A 22,940-nucleotide genomic window follows, 5' to 3' on the forward strand; every position below is an offset into this window, starting at 1 on the left:
GGATATTAAATTCATTTTAATTTTCCCTTTATATTGAAAAAGTATTTAATTTTGGCTGTTATGTCTTTAACTGTATGTATCCCTTACCTACAGGGATTTGGGTGTAGTTTCTCATTATCGTTTTCAAGACATTTCTGTATTTTTCTTTTGTATTTCCCTCTTAACTCAATATTTCTCTACTAGTATGTTTTGAAATTTTCAGGTAAAAGGGCCTTTTTGTTTTTTGATTTTGTTTTTCATTCTAGTTTTATTACATTATGGTCAGAGTGCTGTTTATATCCTGTTCTTTAGACTTCACTGTGTCTGAGATATGGTCCGTTTTGTGAGTGTTCTGTATGTACTTGGAAAGAGGAATATTCCCTATTGGTATGTTGAGAGTTCAGTGTATATCTATATGAGCTATCTTATTGGTGATGTTATTTAGGTCTTCCAGTTTTTTTGTTCACTTACTCTTTGACTGAGAATGGTGTGTTTAGTGCTCCTATCACTCGTGTGTTTCTTGTTTATTTTTTCTTGCTTTGTGAAAGTTACTGCTGCCTTATTGAGTGCCTGCATGTGTAGATTTGGCTTATTGATTTTGAACTTCACCAGGGGTGATATAGGTGGGTTGTTTGTTGGGAAATCTCCTGGTCTTATGGTCTTTGGCTCTTTCCTCTTGAGCTGGTCATTTTCCCCAGAGGATATACTTCTGATCATCTGCTTGGAGGGTGGGGTCTGGGTGCTTGTGTTGTGAGAGCTGAGTTGGGGGCGGAGAACGGCGTGGGAGAGGGCCTCTGAGCTGTCAGCTTTTTTCTGTATTCAGTCAGGTAACCCCTTTCTTTTCAGAATAGTTCCCGGACTCGCCCAGGCCAGGTGACTTGGGAGTCCGAAGGCCCTTGGCTTTACACTCTCCAGAGTCAGCTTGCGGGAACGCGGGGGTCAGGGAAGGGTGGTCACCCTGAGGTGTGGGGCGGGAGGGGGCAGTATCACCTCAGCTTCGTGTTTTGGGCCCTTCAGTCCTGGTTCCACAGGTGCCTGTGCAGCCACCCATTCCGGGGCTTTTCAGGGTCCGGGGTGTGTTGGACTGGTTCTCAGCTTTGCCCACTGCTGGATTTTGTACACCTCCAAAGCCACTTACTACTGATCCTCTGCTATCCAGGGCCAGAATTTTGCTGTTACCTCCTCTTCTTTTCTCCCTATTGTTGTGGTTTATATATCTTCAAAAAATCATTTTGCTTTGGTTTTAGTGGGGCTTTGGAACAGAGTGAAATTAGATCACGTTTAGTCCACCATTTTACCCTGGAAGTCAGAGTTCATTTGATAATGCGCCAAACCCACAAAGAGGCCACACATCATCATCTTATATTTACTAGCCATAGGGCAAAGAATGCTGCTGTAGAAGAAGAAATGGACAGGTATATAGGGTAATGTAACATTTACAGATCAAATAGAGAAAAAGAAAAAAAAGGATATTGGATTTAGATAAAATAATTAATAAATTTGAACTTACATGTTTAACTGTGTCCTATAAACAGAGACTACCCTTTTCTGTATGACAGACAACCCAAGAAACGTTTGAAGAACTTCATCATATGTTAATATACAGTGTACAGTGTGGGGAGTGTATGTTATTTAGAACTCTATCATTAGGATCTGGGAGCAATTTTAGTTTTATCAAAATCATATTCTGAGTCAGTGTAGTCACTTTTTTAAAAACTGAAAACATCTTAGGAGGGGGTAGAGCTATTCTGGTTGAAGTTGGGCGTTGGAGACTGGACCTAATAAGAGGTCTCAGTCAAAAAAACCTCCCTGCAGGATACAGTTTCAAAAACACTGTTTTAAAATGTGACATTTCCACTTTCACACATAAATTAATCGAGCTTACATTGTCACCTTCTGCTCTAGACACATGGTTGTAGGCGGGATATATATAAGTGTGTTGAGTTGACGGCAGTCAGATTAATCCTTCTCACTGCAGGCAGTTACTGCTGTGGGCAGAGGGGCCTTTAACAAGAGGAGTGAAAGAAGTTTTGCACAAGGACCTTTTAAAATGTTTGGGGCAAATAAGGATATGCTTTATTTACAGAAAGAGACATTGGAGGATACATGAGAATAGGATGGAAGGCGAAATGGGGTAGATGGGTGTAGGAGTGAGAGTGAGACTTTTTATAGGTACCTTTTTAGAGTGTTTGGAAGTTTGAACTATGAGAACATATTTGGTTAACAGGCAGAGTTGTAACTCTTGGTCTTGCTGTATGCAGCTATTGATCTGTTTCCGTATCTTCTGTCTGTCCTGATTTCCGTATGAGAAAAGGTCTCAGGTCAGGGGATGTGTGGAAGGTGGCACTGAGTTTGAGAATATGGCGGGCAGTCTGTAAGCTTAGTTTATGTATTTTTGAGAATGATGCTTGCCCCCACCATGCTGGCTGTCCTTTGGGAGGATGGTGTTCAAATAAACAAACAAAAAACCAAAGCCTTTTAATGTAAAAGTTGTTGATCTTATTTCCTTATGTACACATGTTTGGGAAAATCTGATTGATGTGTCTCTTCATGTATCAGGTATATCAGATGTACACAGAACTGGAAGAAACGATACAAAATTTTAGTGTAAGGAGAGACTTTCAAGGTAGAAACTGCAAAGGAAATTAGTCAGGAAAATAACTGGTAGATTTGATCACCTAAATTATTTAAACAATTGTATTTCAGAAAATGTATAACTGAAGGTAAACAACAAACTCAGAAAAATTAGTAATATATATGAGCAAGCATTAATATCCTCAATATGTAAGAGTTTACACAAATTGATAAGATCCAGAAGTCTAGTAGAAAAATTATCAAGGATAATTCATGGAAGAAACACAGATCATGACTACACATCAAATAACATTCAGTAGTAAAATAAAATTATTGACTATGAGATCCTTTTACTTTTTGAATTAGGAGATATTTTCCAGAAATGGTAATGTTTAACATTGAAGTAGGGATTGTTATTACTCACCTTGTACCAATGAAGCAACTAAAGTAGGAGGGATTAAAGTCACAGAGCTAGTGCTGCGCTTTGAACCCAGCACTCTGGGCCTCATTAACTCCCTCACAGTATGAAAATACACTGTTTTGCCACTATTTTTACTATGAACTTCCCTCTGAGAACTGCTTTTGCTGCATCCCATAGATTGTGTAGGATTGTGTTTTTACTGGCATTTGTCTCAAGGTATCTTGTAATTTCCTCTTTGGTTTCATTGTTGACCCATTGGTTTTTTAGCACAACTGTTTTCAAATCGTATCTATATATGGCCAGTAACATAAGTCTGCTTCATTTTTGTTGGTTGTGTAGCATTTTATTGAATGATTGCAATATAGTTTATTTAATTTATCCTCTATTTATGGCATTTGAGTGTTTCCAGTTTTTTCGTTGTTTTGCTGTTATAATGCTGTAGAGAGCATTTTTTGTGCATATCTTTTCATACATGTAAAAGTGCTTCTGTGGGGGTAAATACCTAGAAATGTGCTATTTGGACAGTAGGGTGTATGCATTTAAAACTATTTGGATAATATGGTATATGCATTTACATTGTTGATAAGTAATGTGAAACTTCTCTTTATAATGACACTTCAGCCTTTTAATAACACCCATGTATAATTTACTACCACCTTCTTCAGTATTGGCCCAGATTTTGAATGGTTTTACATTAAATTTATAGGTGAATTTAGTGATATGTGATGTTTCTTTTAAAACTCTTGACTCATCCTGTATGACTAAGGGGTGTCTCTGTTTGTCTCCTTGTATATGGAGAGTTCCTCACATCATATGGTTTATTCTCAAGGGTAGTATTTTTCTGTGTTGTTGCCGTTGTGAATGGGATGTTTTCATCCAGTGTATAGTCTCACTTGTTACTGGTAGGAAAGTTGCTGATTTTTGTCTCTTCATTGAGTAACTGGCCATCCTGCTGAATTCCCTATTGCTTTTAGTTTTTCACTTAATTTCCTTTGATATTCCAGGTCTGTAATTATGATTTACAAATAAATTTTGCCTCCTCTTTCCCAGTACTATTCCTTTTATTTAGTTCTTTGTGATTTGTATTATCTGGTTCTTCCAAAACAATGTTAAATGAGAGTTATGGTGGTGGGTCTCCTTGGCTTCATTCTGTCTTCAATAGGAATGCTTCTAGTTTTTCACTGTCCTTTGGTTTGAGAGATTTTTTTCCCCCCTATTATCTCTTCCTAAGGATTAACTATTTCTGTTTTGAGCCTTTTTTTTTTTTCCACTACTAGATTTTTTTCATCACACCTTAATTACATAAATAGTTTGCATTGAAAAGCATTTCCTACATTTTTTTTCCCATAGAATACTTAAACACACAGTATTCTAAATAAGACAGACTCGGTACATCTGAGTCCTTTCTTCTGAGCCTCTAGCCAGTATTAAAGTTCAACATTATAGGTACATTTTATCTGATAATGTGGTAGGTGTAGATGGTTTTGTTAGAACGTGAGCTTGAGGATGGGGAGCTTGCGTTACATAAACGTTCACAGATGATCGCATGTGGTATAGTTTAGTCAGTGATTCCTGGGCTGGTTGATCACCAGAACCATGGCAGGGGAGGGGCAGGGGATGTTTAAAATACGGATGCCTAGGCTCCTTCTCTGTGATTCTGGGACAGGCCCTGGGAATGTGTATTTTCAGAAGCTTCCCAGGTGATCTGATCAGTCAGGCTTGGTACATTCTTTCTAGATGCCTACCCAGATGATCTTAAACTCACCTGCCAGATAATGTGGGCCATGCTACTGTGAAAAACTCAATCTGAAATCATGTTTCTAACAGGTGACCATTTTAAAAAAAGTATAATTCACATCATTTATTGTACGGCTTTCATTTATTTACTTTTACATTACATTTTTCTTTTTTTTAAATTGAAGTATAGTTGATTTACAATGTTGTGTTAGTTTCTGGTGTATGGCAAAGTGATTCAGTTATACATATATATATTCTTTTTCATTATAGATTATTACAAGATATTGAATATAGTTCTCTGTGCCGTACAGTAGGACCTTGTTGTTTATCTGTTTTATATATAGTAGTTTGTATCTGCTAATCCCAAACTCCTAATTTCTCCCTCCCCCCTCTTTCCCCTTTGGTCATCATAAGTTTGTTTTCTGTGTTTGTGAGTCTAACAGGTGAACATTTTGGGGAACATTTTGAGGACAAGGGCCGTGTTTCCCCTCCTCTCCCTCTCTCAGTGTCCTCGTATATGCCTGCTACATAATTTCTAGCTAGTAAACTGGTTGGAATGTTTCTTTGTTTGCATAAATGGTGTCTTGAACACTTTACCTGTTTAAGAGTTGTGTTTTACTTGTTGATTTCTTTTTGGTTGTGTTCTTTGTATATTTGCACCATTGTAAGATCATCTCTAATCGGGTGTGCCAATCTAGCACTGGGTTGTCCTCCTAGGAGAGAATTTTAGGAGGAACACTTGTTAGTTATATTTACAGTGTTCTGTTTAATAGGGTCTTGTTGAAGTTCTATATGAAACTGCATTGATGAAGATTTTGTTAAAATTTAAAATTTGAGTGTCTCTTAAAAAATATTGTTACATGTTCCTTACGTTGTGATTATTCAAAGTGAGAAAACCTCAAGTATATTTGATGCTATATAAAAAATAGCACAGGAAGATTCAAAGACATTAAATTACCATAAAGTGATCTGAGTCATTTGTGCTTTTGCCAGTGGTTTTAATGGTTTCAGTTTTGCTAGCAAAGGAAGGGAAAACCTCATAGTTAGTTGTTAGTACCTACAAATATTAATATAGTTTAATGTTAGTTTGCCTCAGTCATGAAGATCATTGTTTGCCAAATGTTACTGCTGCAAGGTACTCATGTGATTCTGTGACAGAAAGCCTCCCTCCTGTGAAGGCTGTGCTGTCTCAGAACGTGGTGACTTCAGAATCTGAACACTCTAGCAACTGTTGCCAAGTGGCATGTGGTAGTGGCATCATCAGTATATAGTTGAATTTTAGAGCTGTGGGCCTGAAAAGGGCCCCATGCATTTCTGCAGCCTGACCTTTTGCTGCTGTGGGCCATTGTTTATGATTGCAGGGCACAGAACTTGGGATGGAGTTGAGCCATGGTTGTTGAAGGACACCTGGTACTTTTAGTTTCACTGCCAGTGCAGTTTATCTCCATCACTTCACAAATTAGTTTGTGGTGTTTAGAGTGGGCATGGCAGAAAGACTGAGTAATATGATTTTGGACACAGAACGTCCTGTTTTTTAAAAAAATTTTCAGGGACTTCCCTGGTGGCACAGTGGTTAAGAATCCGCCTGCCAGTGCAAGGGGTATGGGTTCGGTCCCTGGTCTGGGAAGATCCCACATGCTGCGGAGCAACTAAGCCCGTGCGCCACAACTACTGAGCCTGCACTCTAGAGCCTGCGAGCCACAACTACTGAAGCCCGTGCGCCTAGAGCCCATGCTCCGTGACAAGAGAAGCCACCGCAATGAGAAGTCTGCGTACCGCGGCGAAGAGTAGCCCCCGCTTGCCGCAACTAGAGAAAGCCTGCGTGAAACAACGAAGACCCAACTCAGCCAAAAGTAAATAAATAAATAAATTAATTAATTAAAAAATTTTTTCCAAAAATTTAAGTTAGGAAATATTTCAAACATACAGAAAAATAATAGTAAAAAATAACTGAAACATATAGCTAGCACTGTTGTAGTGCTCGTTCTGTTTATCTTTTTAATATATTAACTCACTAATCCTAGGGGGTAGGTTGTATTATGATACTCCTTTTAACAGATGGAGAAACTGAGGTACAGATAGTTACACATTTGGCAAATAACAGAGCTGGGATTTGAACTCGGGCAGTCTGGTGCCAAAGTGCATGGTCACAACCAATACAGTACACTCTGTTGCCTTTCAGAAATACCAAAAGTAATATAATGGACATGAATGATACTTAGTGCCTAATTTTAATAAATGTTAGAATTTTTCTATACAGTTGACCCTTGAACAACAGTGGGGCTAGGGGCACAGACCCCCCCGCCCCACAGTTGAAAATTCGTGTATAACGTTTGACTCTCTCAAGACAACGACTAATAGCCTACTGTTGACCTTACTGACAACATAAACAGTCGATTAACACATATTTTGTTGTATGTATTATATACTATATTTTTTTTTTATATACTATATTCTTAAAGTAAGTTAGAGAAAAGAAAATGTTGTTAAGAAAATCATAAGAGAAAATACATTTACAGCACTGTACTGTATTTATTGGTACCGTAAGTTTACATCATCTGTTTACAAGATGAATCATCTGTCAGTACCTACATCAGTATTATACAAAACACTGTAGATGTTATATGTGTTACTAACACTAGACATCAAGAATGAAAAGAAAATGTGAAAAAGGCACTCATATTTATTTACAATGCATTTCAAGCATTAATAACGAAGAGGCAGCAGTATGATGGAAGCCTAGTGTAATTAATACATCTGCTTCTCGGTAGCCCAGCCTATACACTGATGGATGAATTGTTATAGAATTTTTATGGCAAACAGTATTACAGTCATATTCATAATACAGTATTGGAAGCATTGTTGCATTTTAGACACCACCACTTACCTGTGATGATAGACTGGTCTGCAGGTTCTCTAATTACTGGAGAGAGAGAGAGAGAGAGAGAGGCATACTGTAATGTAACTCTTTGAAAGCAAAGTAAGAAAACAAACACATTATTAATTTTATTTATTTTATTTTTTCATTTTATTTTTTATTGAAGTATATAGTTGATTCATTATTAATTTTATATTAAATATCACTTAACCTTTTGCCTGTGTAAGGATAGGCTATCCAGTTCAGTGTAAGTCTTGCGCACGATCTTCTACACATATATTTTTGTATATTTATTGAAAAAAAATCCACACATAAGTGGGCCCGTGCAGTTCAAATGTGTGTTGTTCAGAGGGTCAGTGGTATTCATATTTGTTTCAGGTTTTTTTCTTTTTGAAATAACCCTATTACACAAAACCAAGTGTGAGAGATTGTATCAGACAATGTCTTTGGTCTTTTCTTGTCCCATCAAATTGTTTTTCTGACTGTCAGCATCCCCCCCTTTCAAACACTGGTTCCTTCCCCAGCAGTTTGCCAGTGATTGCCTTTTCTTACGCCTGGTAAGAACTCATTCAGCAGATACTTAGGGAGTGTCTGCCACAGCCAGGACTGTGCCAGGGTGGAGATAAAATCAAGAAGAAGGACCCTGTTCTGGTCATCCTGCAATTTATAACCTAACAGTGTGGGAGGGTGGGTTTCTTGAAGTACGAGGTGGGTGGTGTGGCTGGTGAGCGATGTGGCCCCTGTTAAAAGCACAGACTTAGGTACAGTGCAGTGATTCTAGGGATTTCTGGCCTGCTTGTTAGCTTCTCTGGACTTCTTTAGCCTTGGGTCAGTCATTCACTTTGTTTATATTTGTTATTTGGGATTTACTTCCAGAAAAATGGTTCAGTTGAAGATGCTCCGGAGTTCTTAAAGTTCAGTATATATTGCCTTCCCTGGGCTCTGGGTTGGCTTCGACTCTCCTTTTGGGTCTGGAGAGCCCTGGAGTCGAGGACTTGTGGGTCCACTTGGTTTGTGTACTTGGGTAGAACTTGGGAGTGCCCTCAGATGGGTCTTGCCTTTTATAAACTCCTTGTTGGGCCTGACGGGTCTCAGGGCCCGGCCTTGCCCGAACTCTTGTGACACCAAGACCTTAGTTCCTCGGAGACTGAGCAGTGAGGCATGATTTAAGTGGATCCGACTTGCTTTTTTTGTCTCCCTAAACCTTATTTATTTAATGTGTGTTCAAAAATAGTAAAATTAGCATATGGTTAAAATACACTTAAAAATCATAAAATTAATTAATTAGAACTTGGAATGTATTAATCACATCGAAAAATTTAGTATCAGGCATCTTGAAATAATTTGTAAAATAGCATGAATTAATAAAGTTGCTTTCAGCACTGCTAGGAAGTGTTTTTATTCCTTGGGAACATTACTGCAGAATGATGGCTCCTCGCCTCGACCTGACCGCTTGGTACAGAGGGCCTGCTGAGAAGGTGGCACTCAGGAGTCTTTCCAGGGGCACATTTCCAGCAGATGGTTCTGGGGGGTGGTCCCCGCCCCACTTTTTTTCTTTTTTTTTTTTTTTTTTATTTAGGAGATAAGCAAATGCTTTTGGAACAGATGGTAGTATTTTGGCATTCATTTTAGTTAAGACTTTTGGAATCCATCATAAAGAGTATCTTGACAGAAGATGGGCTCGTTCTGCAACGAGATGATAGAGAGCTGCTTCTGTCGGATACTCTCAGGACCTGGCAGTAGCTCTTCTAGCCCTGTGCCATGACACTTTAAGAAAATTATGGGATTCCCTAACCCCCCCAAAAGTTCATGAAGTTTGGGAAGTAAGTACATTTTTTTGGGAGGCAGCTCTGGAATTAGAGCCTGCATATTTAGATTTGGGTTCTTTTTCTGTTCACTAGCTGTTTGGCTTTGGGCAGCTTAATTAACTTCTCAGTGCCTCAGTTTTCTCATCTGCAAAACAGGGATAATATTTACTTCCTTTGTAGGATTTTTGTAAAGATTAAAAGAATATAAAAGCACCTTAAAATTATTAGGGATACACAAATGTAATTCATGTGTTAATATATGAATTTTTCCAGTAGAAACAGGCATAATATTTTATGTTTTTGTAACTGCTTGCTTATCTGAAATTAGCGTTTGATTCTTAGTCATCACGAGGTTTTTTTTTTTTTTTTTCTTTAATTTCACGGGCATATTTTCAGTCTTGATATTTTAGGACTTGGAGAGCTTGTAATAAAAGACATTAATGGGATATAGAGGAGAGTATTATTATCTAAACATGTGTTGATGACTTTGTGCTTTTAGGTATACCAAGCTTGGCTACGCAGGCAACACTGAGCCACAGTTCATTATTCCTTCATGTAAGTAACGCTCCACCCTCGGTTTATAAAGGATTGTGTTTCTTATAATTGTTCTAAACATGCTAATTCTGTTTTTCAAGGTACATGAATTTACTTGCCGTCTTCTTTTAGATGATTGTTCTGGTTACTGGGGAGTTATTTATGTTGGCATCTGGCTGCTGAGTATTGCTATCGGCCGTAGCTGTCACATAAACCCCCCCAACTTTCTAGTCCTTTGATTCTCTTCTGATACAGTCCTTTGTCACAGTCATTGGAGTTTTAGCTTGGGTGGTTGGCAGAGGCCGTCGTTCAGTCATACCTGTCTGAGCTGCTTACAAGAAGTATATGTGGTTCCTTAAGGTTAATTTGTAATTTTAGGTTAAGTACAGTTTTATTAACTTAGCACTTTGGTGGACTATGTATTGTATTACACTATTCACTTTATTGAAAGTTTTTTTTTTTTGAAAGGAGAGGCCTGTTTTATTATGTTCTGAAGTGTTCTGTCTTTGTTTAAATGTTAGTCAGTAGAGCATAATAAGGGAAGAAACGCCCACATTTTGGCCAGAGTGCATCCTGCCCACTCTTTATTCACAGGAGACCCCAAGGTCAGGTTGGTTGTCCGCAGGGTAGAATTCTTCTCTGAAACTGTTTAACTTCTGGGTTATTTTTTGGAGACCGTTTACCAAAGAGGCAGGTACGTCAGTCAAGAGTGAAGTGAAGTTCTGCCTCCTAAATGTAGCCCTTGTAAGATACGTCACGATCTGAGGAATTGTAAGCTGTTAGGGGCTCAGGGACTTTGGAGAAACAGGTTCTGACCACTGTGGAGCGTGAGCAGCCTGGCGGAGCAGTGGGGAAGGAGCTCAGTTACTAGTGTTTGTTCAAGGGAGACTAAAGGCTTTTTGGTGGATGTGGGTATTCACATCGCTAGAAAGGGCACCCTCATTCCTTGAGAACAGTTAATTCACCTCATTCCAGGCAGGTCCTTGCTTGCTGGATAACTGCTCATGAGCTCGGTTTTCTAGGCCTAAATGCTCGGTTACTACGACGGGGTGTCCTCGACAATAGGCGTGATTGGTCTGCTGGTCCTCATTTTAAATGCATGATCTGTTGTATTAGTTTGCTAGGGCTGCCATAACAAAATACCGTAGACTGGATGTCTTAACCAACAGAAATTGATTTTATCACAGAATAGAAGCTTGAAGTCCCAGATCAAGGTGCCATCAGGATGGGTGTCTGGTGAGGCCTCTCTCCTGGGCTTCTGCATGGTGCCTTCTCACTGTGTCCTCACATGGCCTTTTTTTTTTTTTTGTGCATGGCTGAGAGGGAGACCTCTGGTATCTCTTCCTCTTCTTATAAGCACACCAGTCCTGTGGAACTGAGGCTCTACCCTTAGGACCTCATTTAACCTGAGAGGTCCCATCTCCAAATACAGTCACATTGGGGGTTAGGGCTTCAGCATAGGAATTTTGAGGGGACACAATTCAGTCCATAACAATTGGCATTCCGTAGGATAGATCAGTCTTTTGTGAATTTTATATTGTGAATGCCAGAGAACTGGATCATTCCATGCTGAACTGGTGAATTGGAATTGGACTTTCCGATTTTTCAAAGCAGATTAGTTTTAACCTTGTGAAGTGCAGCAGCTCTAAGAGGATAACCTTGCACCTCTTGCTTTAATACAACTGTCGGCAGCTTTCAGTTGGCCGCCCCACTTCACCTGTCATCAATAACAGAGAGGGGATTGAAGTCAGCTATTAGCAGGATTCCATTCACTGTCAGCAGGCGTGGCAGCTCTCACACTGGTGCTGAGAACAGCAGTGGGAGAAGCTAGAAAGAAAAAGGTCAAGGAGGCAGGAGTAAAGGAAGAGCTATACCCTTGGCTGAATTTGTTGCAAGAGTTAGAGAAGCCACGGGGGGCAGAAGGGAGTGCGTTGGGACAGGTGGACAGAGGGCCTCGGGTACCTTGGGCAGCAGACCTGCTGCCCTCTCAGTCCTGGCAACCGAACCCTGTTTGTGGTTACAGAGGCTCTGTTCACAAGGTGAAGTTCAAGATGCAAAGTGGCTTCGCTTCCAAAGAGAGAAGGGAGCTTGTCTGTACGTGTGTGGCTGTGTGGAGAGTGCCGGAACAGGGCCTTTCTGGTTCTGGTGGGCACAGAGGGGAGGCACCTCCCAGGCAGAGGGTGGCAGGAGAGCGGGCTGGGAATGTGTAGAAGGCCAGCACTTGTATCTTAAGGAATTGTCATTTTATTTTGCAAACGGGGAACCTTCACATTGTTTCCCAGGCTCCCTCAGGGGCCTCGTCCCAGACTAGAGAGTCGCCGAGCCCTGTCCTGGTCGACCAGGGCAGCCCTGCCTGTATCTTATTTATTTGAGCTTCTGCGCAGAATTTGCTTGATTGTTTGAAGAAAGGTTTTCTCTACCTATTTTTTTTTCCTTTAGGTTGTTGGAGAATGTTGAGAGTCATTGAAAAGTTTCAGGCAGAGGAGTGTATGTGTGGTGATCACATCCACAGAAAGAGGATGTGGGAGGGGTCAGGAGAAAGTAAGTACATTGTAGACAGTTGGTGTTCGAAGAGTTCAGGTGTAAACGTCCTGTAGGCAACTGGGTAAAAGGTTTGATGCTCTGGGGAAAGGTCTAGACTGGAGACAGGGATTCAGCCCAGAGATGCTTTTGTTTCTGAATGTCTTTTAAATCTTTATTTTGGAAAAAAAAAGAAAGACAGAAAGAAAGATAATATAACAAAAACCCATTTACCTACCACCCGGAATGAACGAATGTTAACACAATTGCATCTTGTAAATACGTAATACAGACATACATCCGTGTGAGTGCCAGCCCCCTTTTCTCTCCTCCAGTCCTTCCCCGCTCTCCCTCCTTTGCTGGACATTAGCTGTATTCAGTCCACGCTTCATCCTTATGTTACAGATACAGGATACAATGACAGTATGTAGTATTTTGTGAATTTAAACATTTCCAAAATGATAATTATACTGTAAATAACTTCCTGCACTGTTTTTTTTTTTAATTTTTTTTAAAATTTTATTTATTTATTTATTTATGGCTGTGTTGGGTCTTCGTTTCTGTGCGAGGGCTTTCTCTAGTTGTGGCGAGCAGGGGCCACTCTTCATCGCGGTGCACGGGCCTCTCATTATCGCGGCCTCTCTTGTTGCGGAGCACAGGCTCCAGACGCGCAGGCTCAGCAATTGTGGCTCACGGGCCCAGTTGCTCCGCGGCATGTGGGATCTTCCCAGACCAGGGCTCGAACCCGTGCCCCCTGCATTAGCAGGCAGATTCTCAACCACTGCCCCACCAGGGAAGCCCTGCATTGTTTTTTTTTAAACCCTCAATATTTTGTTTTTAAGATGTGTCAGTGTTGCTACATACAGGTCTAGATCAGAAATCTAATACGTGAATCTACCTTTGGGCATTTTCCAGTTTTTTCTCTGTTGTACAAAATGATACAGTAAGTGTCTTCTTATCCACATGTGCTAGTTTCCCAAGAGAAAATATGAGAAACGGGGTTGTTTCATCATTCAGGTATGCACCTCTTCAGCCTTGTCAGGTATTGCCAGACGGCTTTTCCGAGCGCCTGTACTGATTTAAATGCCCATCAGCAGTGGATGGGAGTTTCTGATTCTGCACATCCTTGACGACAGTTGATCTTATTTGACTTAAATTTTTGCCAGTCTAATGAATGTAAAATGATGTCTCATTTTATAAGTCTGCATTTCTCTGATTACTAGGAAGGTTGAGCACCTTTCATTGTGTATTTGCCCATTTTTCTGTTGCATTTTTTGGTCTTTTTTATGGAGTTACAGAAACTCTGTGTATACTTTGAATACTAATGTCTTATAAATATCCTCTTCTATTTTATTTATTTATTTATTTATAATTAATTAATTAATTAATTTTTTGGCTGTGTTGGGTCTTCGTTGCTGCACGTGGGCTTTCTCTAGTTGCAGCGAGCGGAGGCTACTCTTGGTTGCGGTGCGTGGGCTTCTCATTGCGGTGGCTTCTCTTCTTGTGGAGCACAGGCTCTAGGTGTGCAGGCTTCAGTAGTTGTGGCACGTGGGCTCGGTAGTTGTGTCTCGTGGGCTGTAGAACGCTGGCTCAGTAGTTGTGACGCACGGGCTTAGCTCTTCCGCGGCATGTGGGATCTTCCTGGACAAGGGCTCAAACCCGTGTCCCCTGCATTGGCAGGGGCATTCTTAACAACTGCGCCACCAGGGAAGTCCCTCTTCTCCTATTTTAAGATGTCTTTAAAATTATTTTTTAATCCCAGAAGTTTAAAAGTTTCATGTAGTTCAGTTTTTCAGTCTTACCTTTTTTATAATTTGTTTCTATTAAAAAATGCATTTATAGTCTAAAGTCATAAAGACTGTCTGTATTTTCTTCGAAGAAAAAAAATTTTTTTTTTTTATGGTGTGGGAGAGAGAGTTAATTTAATTGTTTTCCAAATGGAAGGCCAGTTGCCCCAGCACCACTTATTGGAGGGTGCCTCTTCAATCATATTGAGGCACTGTGTATGGTTGGGAATATTTATGGTGTTTTTCTGTTGCAAATTCATACTGTATTAAATACTATTTCTTTGGCATGTCTCTTTATATCCGGTGGGTCTGGTTCCTCCTCCTTTTTCTTTCTCAGAGTAGCCTTGGCTATTCTTAGGCCCTTACTCTTTATCATAAATTTTAGAATCAGTTTAAGGTCAATGAAAAATTATGATGGGATTTTGATTAGAGACACATTGAATTTGTAGATTAATTTGGGAAAAACTTGATATCTTGGGACTTCCATGGTGGTCCAGTGGGTAAGACTCCACTCTCCCAATGTAGGGTGCCCGAGTTTGATCCCTGGTCGGGGAACTAGATCCCGCATGCATGCAGCAACTAAAGATCCTGCATGCCGCAACAAAGATCCTGCATGCCGCAACGAAGACACGGCGCAGCCTAAATAAATAAGTATTTTTAAAAATTTGATATCTTTATGAATTGAATTTTCCTATCCAGGAATATGGTATGTATGTTTTATTGTTTATTCATGTCTCTTATGTTTTTCAGTAATGTTTTTCAGTATTCTTTAAAAAGCTCATACATACCTTTTGCCATATTTATTTTTAGGTACCTTTATGTTTTTTTGCTGTTGTGAATTTTTTTTTTAATTAAATTTTCTAATTGTTGCCACCATAGTAGGAATGCTGCTGAATTTTTAAAGTTGTTTTTGAATCCAACAATCCTGCTGCCCTGTCTTATTTGTTCGAATAGCTTGCAGGTTCTCTTAAGTTGTCTATGTAAGCTATTGTATTAACTGCAAATAATGGTTATTTTGTCTCTTCCAACCCCAGTACTTCATATTTTTTTTCTTGATCTGGCTGCACTGGCTAGAGCTTCTATCAGTGACTAGAACTGGGGATAGCCAGTGCTTTTGTCTTTCTGATTTTAAAAAGAATGATTTTACTGTTTTACTAGTGATTGTTGTAGGTTTTTGTGGAAATGCTTTTTCAGGTTAATACAGTGCCCTTGTATCCCTAGTTTAATAAGAGGTTTTTAAAAATTTTTTTTAAAATTATGAATAGATGTTGACATTTAAGGCTTTTTGTGTATCTCTTGAGATGATTATGTGGTTTTGACATTTAGGCTCCTAATATGAATTAATTGATATATTTTTCGAATGTTGAATGGTCTTTTATTTTATTCTTGAGATAAACCCTACTTGGTTATGAAATATCAAGTACATGCTGAATTGTATTTGCAAATATTTATTTGGGATTTTTTTATCTATGTTCAAAAGTGAGATTAGTCTATAATTTTTTTGTACTAGTTTTGTTTGGTTTGTACATCAAAATTATACTGGCTTTATGAAATGAGGTTGTTAGCTTTCTTTTCTGTTCTTTGGAATAGTTTATATAAGTTAGGAATTATTGTTTGAAGGTTTAGTAAAATGTTTGACATTCTTTTGAGAAATATACTGGATATTTTTATTTTAAAAATTACTGTTGTCAGGATTTCCCTAGTGGTCCAGTGGCTAAGGCTCTGCTCTCCCAATGCAGGGGGCCCGGGTTTGATCCTTGGTCAGGGAACTAGATCCCACATGCTGCAACTATGAGTTTGCATGCTGCAGCTAAAGTTCCCACACGCTGCAACTAAAAGATCCCACATGCCGCATCTAAAGATCCCGCGTGCCGCAACGAAGATCCCACATGCAGCAACAAAGATCCTGCGTGCCGCAACTGAGACCTGGCACAGCCAAACAAATAAACAAACAAATAAATAAATAAATGTTAAAAAATAATTACTGTTGTCTGTCAACTGCTGTAGCAAGTGTTCTTGAGATATAGAATTTTTATCTAAATCTTTAGGTGTATTCTTCATTAGATATACTCTCCCTGATAATTTTCCTTAGATTGCCTTCCAATGACTTTTTAGCACTTGGAGAATAGCTTATGTCTTCTGGTTATACACATTCTATACTCATACACTTTTTTTTTGATCTGCAGAACTTTTACATTGTTCTTTATTAAGTTTAATCTTGTTAGTTTTTTTTTTTTTTAATAAAGTCTCTTTATTCTTTTTTTTTTTTAAATTAATTAATTAATTTATGGTTGTGTTGGGTCTTCGTTTCTGTGCGAGGGCTTCCTCTAGTTGTGGCAAGTGGGGTCCACTCTTCATCGCGGTGCGCGGGCCTCTCACTATCGCGGCCTCTCTTGTTGGGGAGCACAGGCTCCAGACGCGCAGGCTCAGCAATTGTGGCTCACGGGCCTAGTCGCTCTGCGGCATGTGGGATCTTCCCAGACCAGGGCTCGAACCCGTGTCCCCTGCCTTGGCAGGCAGATTCTCAACCACTGCGCCACCAGGGAAGCCCATCTTGTTAGTTTTGATTCATCATTATAGCTAACTGAGGTGCTTTATTTTTTAATTTGTTTAAATAATTTACAAGCTCATACATACCTTACAACTATATTTTATTTGTGTTTAAAATATTTTATTTTGAAATATAGAGTCACAGGAAGTTGTAAAGAGAGTTTAGAGAGGTTCTGTGTACCCTTTTTCCTGTTTCTGCCAAAGGTTACATCTTACACAATCATAGTACAATATCAAAACCAGGAGTTTGACGTTGGAAAAGTGTAAGTGCAGTTCTCTGTCATTTTATCCCATGTGTAGATGCCTGTAACCACCACTGCAGTCACGATGTAGAACTATTTCATCACCACAAAGATGTATTATTTCTTTATAATTACACGTATTATTACTTCATAATTACGTGTTATTTCCCATGTTATTTCTTTATAATTACACGTATACCCCTCCCCTCCACCGTCCTTGCCCACTGACCACCACTAATCTGTTTCCGTCCCCATAATTTTGCTGTTTAGGGGATGTTATAGAGCTGGAGTAATACAGTATATGTGTCCTTTTGAGATTAGCTTGCTCATTTGGCATAAAGCCCTTGGGCTCCATCCAGGTTGTTGCATGTATCAGTAGATTGTCCGTTTTTATTGCTGAGTGGTATTATTCCAGTGTGTGGATGTGTACCACAGATGTTTAAACGTTCTTCTTTTGAGGGGCATCTCGGTTATTTCCAGTTTTTAGCTATTACAAATATAGCTGCTGTGAACAATTGTGTGTAGGTCTTTGTGTGGACATAATTTTTCATTTCTCTGGACAGATCCTATGTATAGCGCAAGTTATATGGCAAGTTTGCGTTTAGTGTTTTTCAGTAGCTACCAGAGTGCTTTCCACAGCGGCTGAGTCATTTTGCACTCCCACCAGCTATGTATGAGAGAGCCGGCTTCACCTTGACAGCGTTTGCCATTGTCACTGGTTTACTTTATCTGTTCCAGTAAGTGTGCAGTGATGTCTCATTCTCCTCCTTATTTTCATTTCCCTAACGGCCATTGATGGCAAACATCTTTTCATGCGCTTATTTGCTATCTGAATATCTTCTTTGAAATGTCTCTTCATGTCTTTTGCTCATTTTTTAATACTGTTGCTTGTATTTTTACTGTTAAGTTTTCAGGGTTCTTTGTATATACTAGATATGAGTCGTTTGTCAGATATGTGGTTTGCAAGTCATTTCTCCCATCATTTAGCTTGTCTTTTCATCCTCTTCACAGGGTCTTTTGCAGAGCAAAAGTTTTAACTTTCGATGAATCAGCTTTTTGATTCATTGATTTTTCTCTGTTTTAAATTTCATTAATTTCTGCTCTTTATTTCCTTCCATTTTCTTGCTTTGGGTTTATTTTACTCTTTCGGTTCTTAAGGTGGGAACTTAGATTATTGATTTGAGACTTCTTTTTTCTAATGTCAGCATGTAGTGTTAAAAATTTCCTTCTTAGCACTGCTTTAGCTATGTCCCACACATTTTAATATTTTGTATTTTAATTTTCATTCTGTTCATGCAGTTTTTAGTTTCCCTGAGACTTCCTCTTTGATCCATGGATTATTCAGAACTATGTTGTTTAGTTTCCAAGTATTTGGGGGATTTTCTCATTATCTTTCTGTTATTGATTTCTGAGTTAATTCCATTGTAGTCAGAAAGCACACTTTTATGGTTTTAATTCTTCTAAACTTGTTGAGATTCATTTTATGGTCCAGTATTAGATTTATTTTGGTCCCATGTGCACTTGAAAACAATGTGTGTTCTGCTCTTGTTGGGTGGAATGTTCTCTTCATGTCGGTTAGATCCTGTAGGTTGATGGTGTTGAGTTCTTCTATATCCTTGCTCATTTTCTCTCTACTTGTTCCATCACTAGCTGAGAGAGAGGTAAAGTCTATATCTATAATTGTGGACTTGTCTTTTTCTCCTTTGAGTTTTTGTTTCATATTTTGCAGCATTCTTTGGTACATACATGTTTAGGATTGCTCTGTCTTGACAGATTGACTCTTTATTGCTATTTAATGTCCCTTTCCATCAGTGGTAATTTTCTTTGCTATAAAGTTTACTTTTTCTGATAGCAGTATGGCCACTCATGCTTTCTTTGATTAATATTTTTGTGGAGTATCTTTTTCCATCTTTCTAGTTTTAACCTACATACAGGCATACCTTGGAGATGTTGTGGGTTTGGTTCTAGACCACTGCAATAAAGTGAATATCACAATAAAGCGAGTCACACGAAATTTTGGTTTCCCAGTCGATTTAAAAGTTATGTTTACACTGTTCTGCCATCTGTTAAGTGTGCAATAGCATATGTCTAAAAAAACAGTGTATGTACCTTAATTAAAAAATACTTTATTGCTAAAAAATGCTAACCATCATCTGAGCCTTCAGCAAATCATAGTAGTAACATCAAAGATCACTGATCACAGATCCCCTTAACAAATATAATAATGATGAAAAAGTTTGAAATATTGTGAGAATTACCAAAATGTGACACAGAGACATGAAGTGAGCAAATGCTGTTGGAAAAGTGGCACCAGTAGACTTGCTCAACTTAGGGTTGCCAGAAACCTTCAATTTGTAAAAAAGACTAAATAAAAGCAAAGCACAGTAAAACCAGGTGTGCCTGTATATTGTTATATTTGAAGAGAGTTTCTCGTAGACAATGTAGAGTTCCGTCATGTTTTTTGAATCCACTCTACCAATATCTGTCTTTTAACTGGTGTGTTTAGACCATTACATTTATTGTGATTATTGATTAGTTCTTTTTCTGTTTGTTCTTTCTGTTTTTCATTTCTTTGTTTTGTTTTACCTAACTTCCTGTGGATTGCTTGAGTATGTTTTAGAATTTCATTTTGACTTATCTGTGGTGTCTTATTTATTTATTTAGGCTGCGCTGGGTCTTAGCTGTGGCCCGCGGGATCTTTGTTGCGGCATGTGGGAATCTAGTTCCCTGACCAGGGATCGAGCCCAGGCCCCCTGCATTGGGAGCGCAGAGTCCCAACCACGGGACCACCAGGGAAGTCCCATATCTGTGGTGTTTTTGAGTGCTTCTCTCTGTGGAGCTTTTTAAGTGGTTGCTGTAGCTATTACCTTATATATACATAGCTTTTCTTAGTCTGTGGTGTCAGCATTTACCAGTTTCATTGACATGTAGAAACCTTATCTCCCTTTATGTCCCTTTACCCTCCTCCCTTTCTGTTACAATTGAGGTTATACATTGAGAAGCTCATTAGCATTATAATTTTTGCTTTAACTGCCAAACATAATTTAGCAAACACAAGAGGAGAAGGAAAGGAATTGTAATTTCCATATTTTTGCTCTTGTTCTTCCTTCCTTCCTGATATTCCAGGATTCCTTCTTTTATCATTTCCTCTCTGTTTAGAGAACTTTCTTTAGTCTTTTAGAATAGATATGTTGGTGACAAATTCTGTTAGTTTTTGTTCATCTGAGAATGTCTAGATTTGCTCTTCATTTTTGAAGGAAATTTTTGCTGAATATAGAATTCTGAGTGGGCAGTTCTCGCAACACTTGAAAATATGCAACTTCCTTTTGGGCTCCCTGATTTCTGATGAGAAATTTGCTGGAGGCATTCAGAATTTTTTCTTTGCTCTTTAGTTTTTGGATTTTTTTTGGGTTTATCCTCTTTGGAGTTTATTCAACCTTCAATTTATGGGTTTATTTTACTTTTTTTGCCAAATTTTTATTTTTTCTCACCACGCAGCTTGCAGGATCTTAGTTCCCCAACCAGGGATCGAACCCAGGTCCCCTGCAGTGGAAGCGTGGAGTCCTAACCACTGGGCCACCAGAGAATTCCCAAATTTGAAAAAAAATTCTCAAATTTTTAACCATAATTTCTTTGGATGCGTTTCCAGCCCTACCTCCTTTCTCCTCTCATGTGGGACTCGGAATACATGAATATTAGATCTGCTGTTGTCCAGCCCACATGTCCCTGAAGCCCTGTTCATTTGTTTTTCAGTCTGTTTTCTCTTTGTTGTTCAGGTTGGGTTATTTCTGTTGCTGTCTTCAAGTTCAGTGACTCTTTCCCCTGTCATTTTCTGCTGCTGAGCTCATCCATTGACATTTTTATTTCAGGTATTGTGTTTTTTGGTTCTGAAATTTCTGTGGGTTTCGTCTTTATATCTTTTATCTTTGCTGTGACTTTGTGTTCCTTTGCTGACTTCCTTTTATTTTTCATTTGTTTCAGATGCGTTTGTAGTTGCTCATTGAAGCATTTTATGATGGCTCCTAAAATCTTGTTTGGTAATTCTCTGTGTCATCTCAGTGTTGGTATCTATTGATCATCTTTTCTCATTTCACTTGAGATGATCCTGGTTCTTGCTATGGTGAGAGTTTTTTTTTTTTTATTGAAACCTGGACATTTTGGGTATTATATTATGAGATTCCAGATCTTATTTAAATCTTATGCTTTGGCAAGTTATTTCTGATATTGCTTCAGCAGGGGAAGGGGGATACCCTTTGTTAATGCCAGTTTGGGGCTGAAGTTCAGGTTTTCCTCTTGGCCTTTGTTGACACTCATTTGGGGAGGCGCTCCATGTTGCTGCTGAGTGTGGGCGGGGGATCAGACCCCTGACTGGGCCTCTGCAGGTACCGTCCGCCGGGAGGGTGAGGGGTGGAAGTGCTGACTTTCCACTGGGCCTCCTCTGGCAGGACCCCGGTGTGGAGGCAGAGGGGTGGGATGAGTCCTGGCTCCCGCGTGGTGTCTACACTGCGTGTGGGGGGTTTGTTTTTCTGTCGTGTTTGACTGGAGTCAGGCAGTTGTATGTTTTCTCTGCCCCTTTCACCTCCTTTGGCGGGAGACAGCAGGCTTTTGGGGACCGTGTTTGTTTGTTCCCACGGGTGTTTCTGGGTTTGTTGGCTCCCCTGGCAGCCAGTGTAGGATACATGAGACAAGCGAAAACCTGGAAGTCACCAGCGTGTTGTTCCTTGGGTCCTGCGGTCCCTAGCCAGTCTGCTGCTTTCTCTTCACCTCTCCGCATTTTTTTTTTTAAATAAATTTATTTATTTTATTTATTTATTATTTTTGGCTGCGTTGGGTCTTCGTTGCTGCACGCGGGCTTTCTCTAGTTGTGGCGAGCGGGGGCTACTCTTCGTTGCGGTGCGCGGGCTTCTCATTGCAGTGGCTTCTCTTGTTGTGGAGCACGGGTTCTAGGCGCACGGGCTTCAGTAGTTGTGGCACGTGGGCTCAGTAGTTGTGGCTCGCGGGCTCTAGAGCGCAGGCTCAGTAGTTGTGGCGCACGGGCTTAGTTGCTCCGCAGCATGTGGGATCTTCCCGGACCAGGGCTCGAACCCGTGTCCCCTGCATTGGCAGGTGGATTCTTAACCACTGCGCCACCAGGGAAGCCCCACCTCTCAGCATTTTTATGTTTCTTTCAAATATAAAGTCCAGGGATTCTAGCTGTGCTTAGTGAGAGGAGTAGAGAAAAGTATGTTTACTCCATCTTTCAGAAGCAGAAGTCCAAATTTAATTAATTTTGAATAGGTAATGCATTCATGTGACATACAAATTAAATGCTGTAAAAAGATGTACAGTGAAAATTAACTCTCTACCACCCACTTCCCCTCTTAGATGGCAACTACTGTTTCTGGTTTCTTCCTTCCTGATGTAGCTCTACACGTACCAGCAAATATACACAGACGTGTTTTTACCTAAGTGGTGGCATCCACGAACACCGTTTTGCACCTTGCTTTTTTTCTCGTGGCGCTCCATCTTTGAGAACGTTGTGGGTCACTTTGTGAACTGCTTCATTGCTTTTTGTGGCCTCATGATATTCCATTGCATGGAGATGCCACATGTATGTAAGTGGTTGGAATGTTTAGGTGCTGATCCTGTTATCTGTTATATTTGTTGTCCTTTCCATCTTAATGTTCTCCGCACACTTGTTGTCTTTGTTTACACCTGAGTCAGGGCCCTGTAGGAAGCTGTGGTGTGCTGGAGAAAGCTGCAGGTGATTTAGATCTGTGTCCTACGATGAGTCATGTGTATACTCCGTGAATACTCAGAGATGCTCACTGATAGCTACTCTTTAGACACATTTCTCCATCATGTTTGCAAGGACTATTTGGACCACATCTTGCTTTTCATAGGTATGAACAAAAGATTTTGAATATAAGC

At 39.6% G+C, this 22,940-nt stretch overlaps 1 protein-coding gene across 12 annotated transcripts in view; it reads left to right on the forward strand.

Moving 5' to 3' along the window:
- Nucleotides 1–22,940, forward strand: part of ACTR3B (actin related protein 3B) — an 88,487-nt gene that overhangs the window by 6,790 nt on the left and 58,757 nt on the right. For 3 of the 12 annotated variants that reach the window (XR_014267067.1, XR_014267068.1, XR_014267069.1), the window contains exon 1: nucleotides 22,476–22,912. The exons of 2 other annotated variants lie outside the window; for them this stretch is intronic. Coding sequence is in view for 4 of the 10 variants with exons in the window: in XM_082473810.1 (XP_082329936.1) it covers nucleotides 22,804–22,912 (109 nt within the window). In the remaining 6 variants the exon portion in view is untranslated. Of the gene's footprint in view, nucleotides 1–9,896; nucleotides 9,953–20,806; nucleotides 21,151–21,880; nucleotides 22,913–22,940 lie in introns of those variants that run through there. 7 more of the 12 variants (XM_082473818.1, XM_082473811.1, XR_014267065.1 and 4 more) reach the window with 5 other exon arrangements.

The sequence above is a fragment of the Balaenoptera physalus genome, assembly GCF_965194825.1.
Source record: "Balaenoptera physalus genome assembly, chromosome: 8".
Taxonomy (NCBI): Eukaryota; Metazoa; Chordata; class Mammalia; order Artiodactyla; family Balaenopteridae; genus Balaenoptera; species Balaenoptera physalus.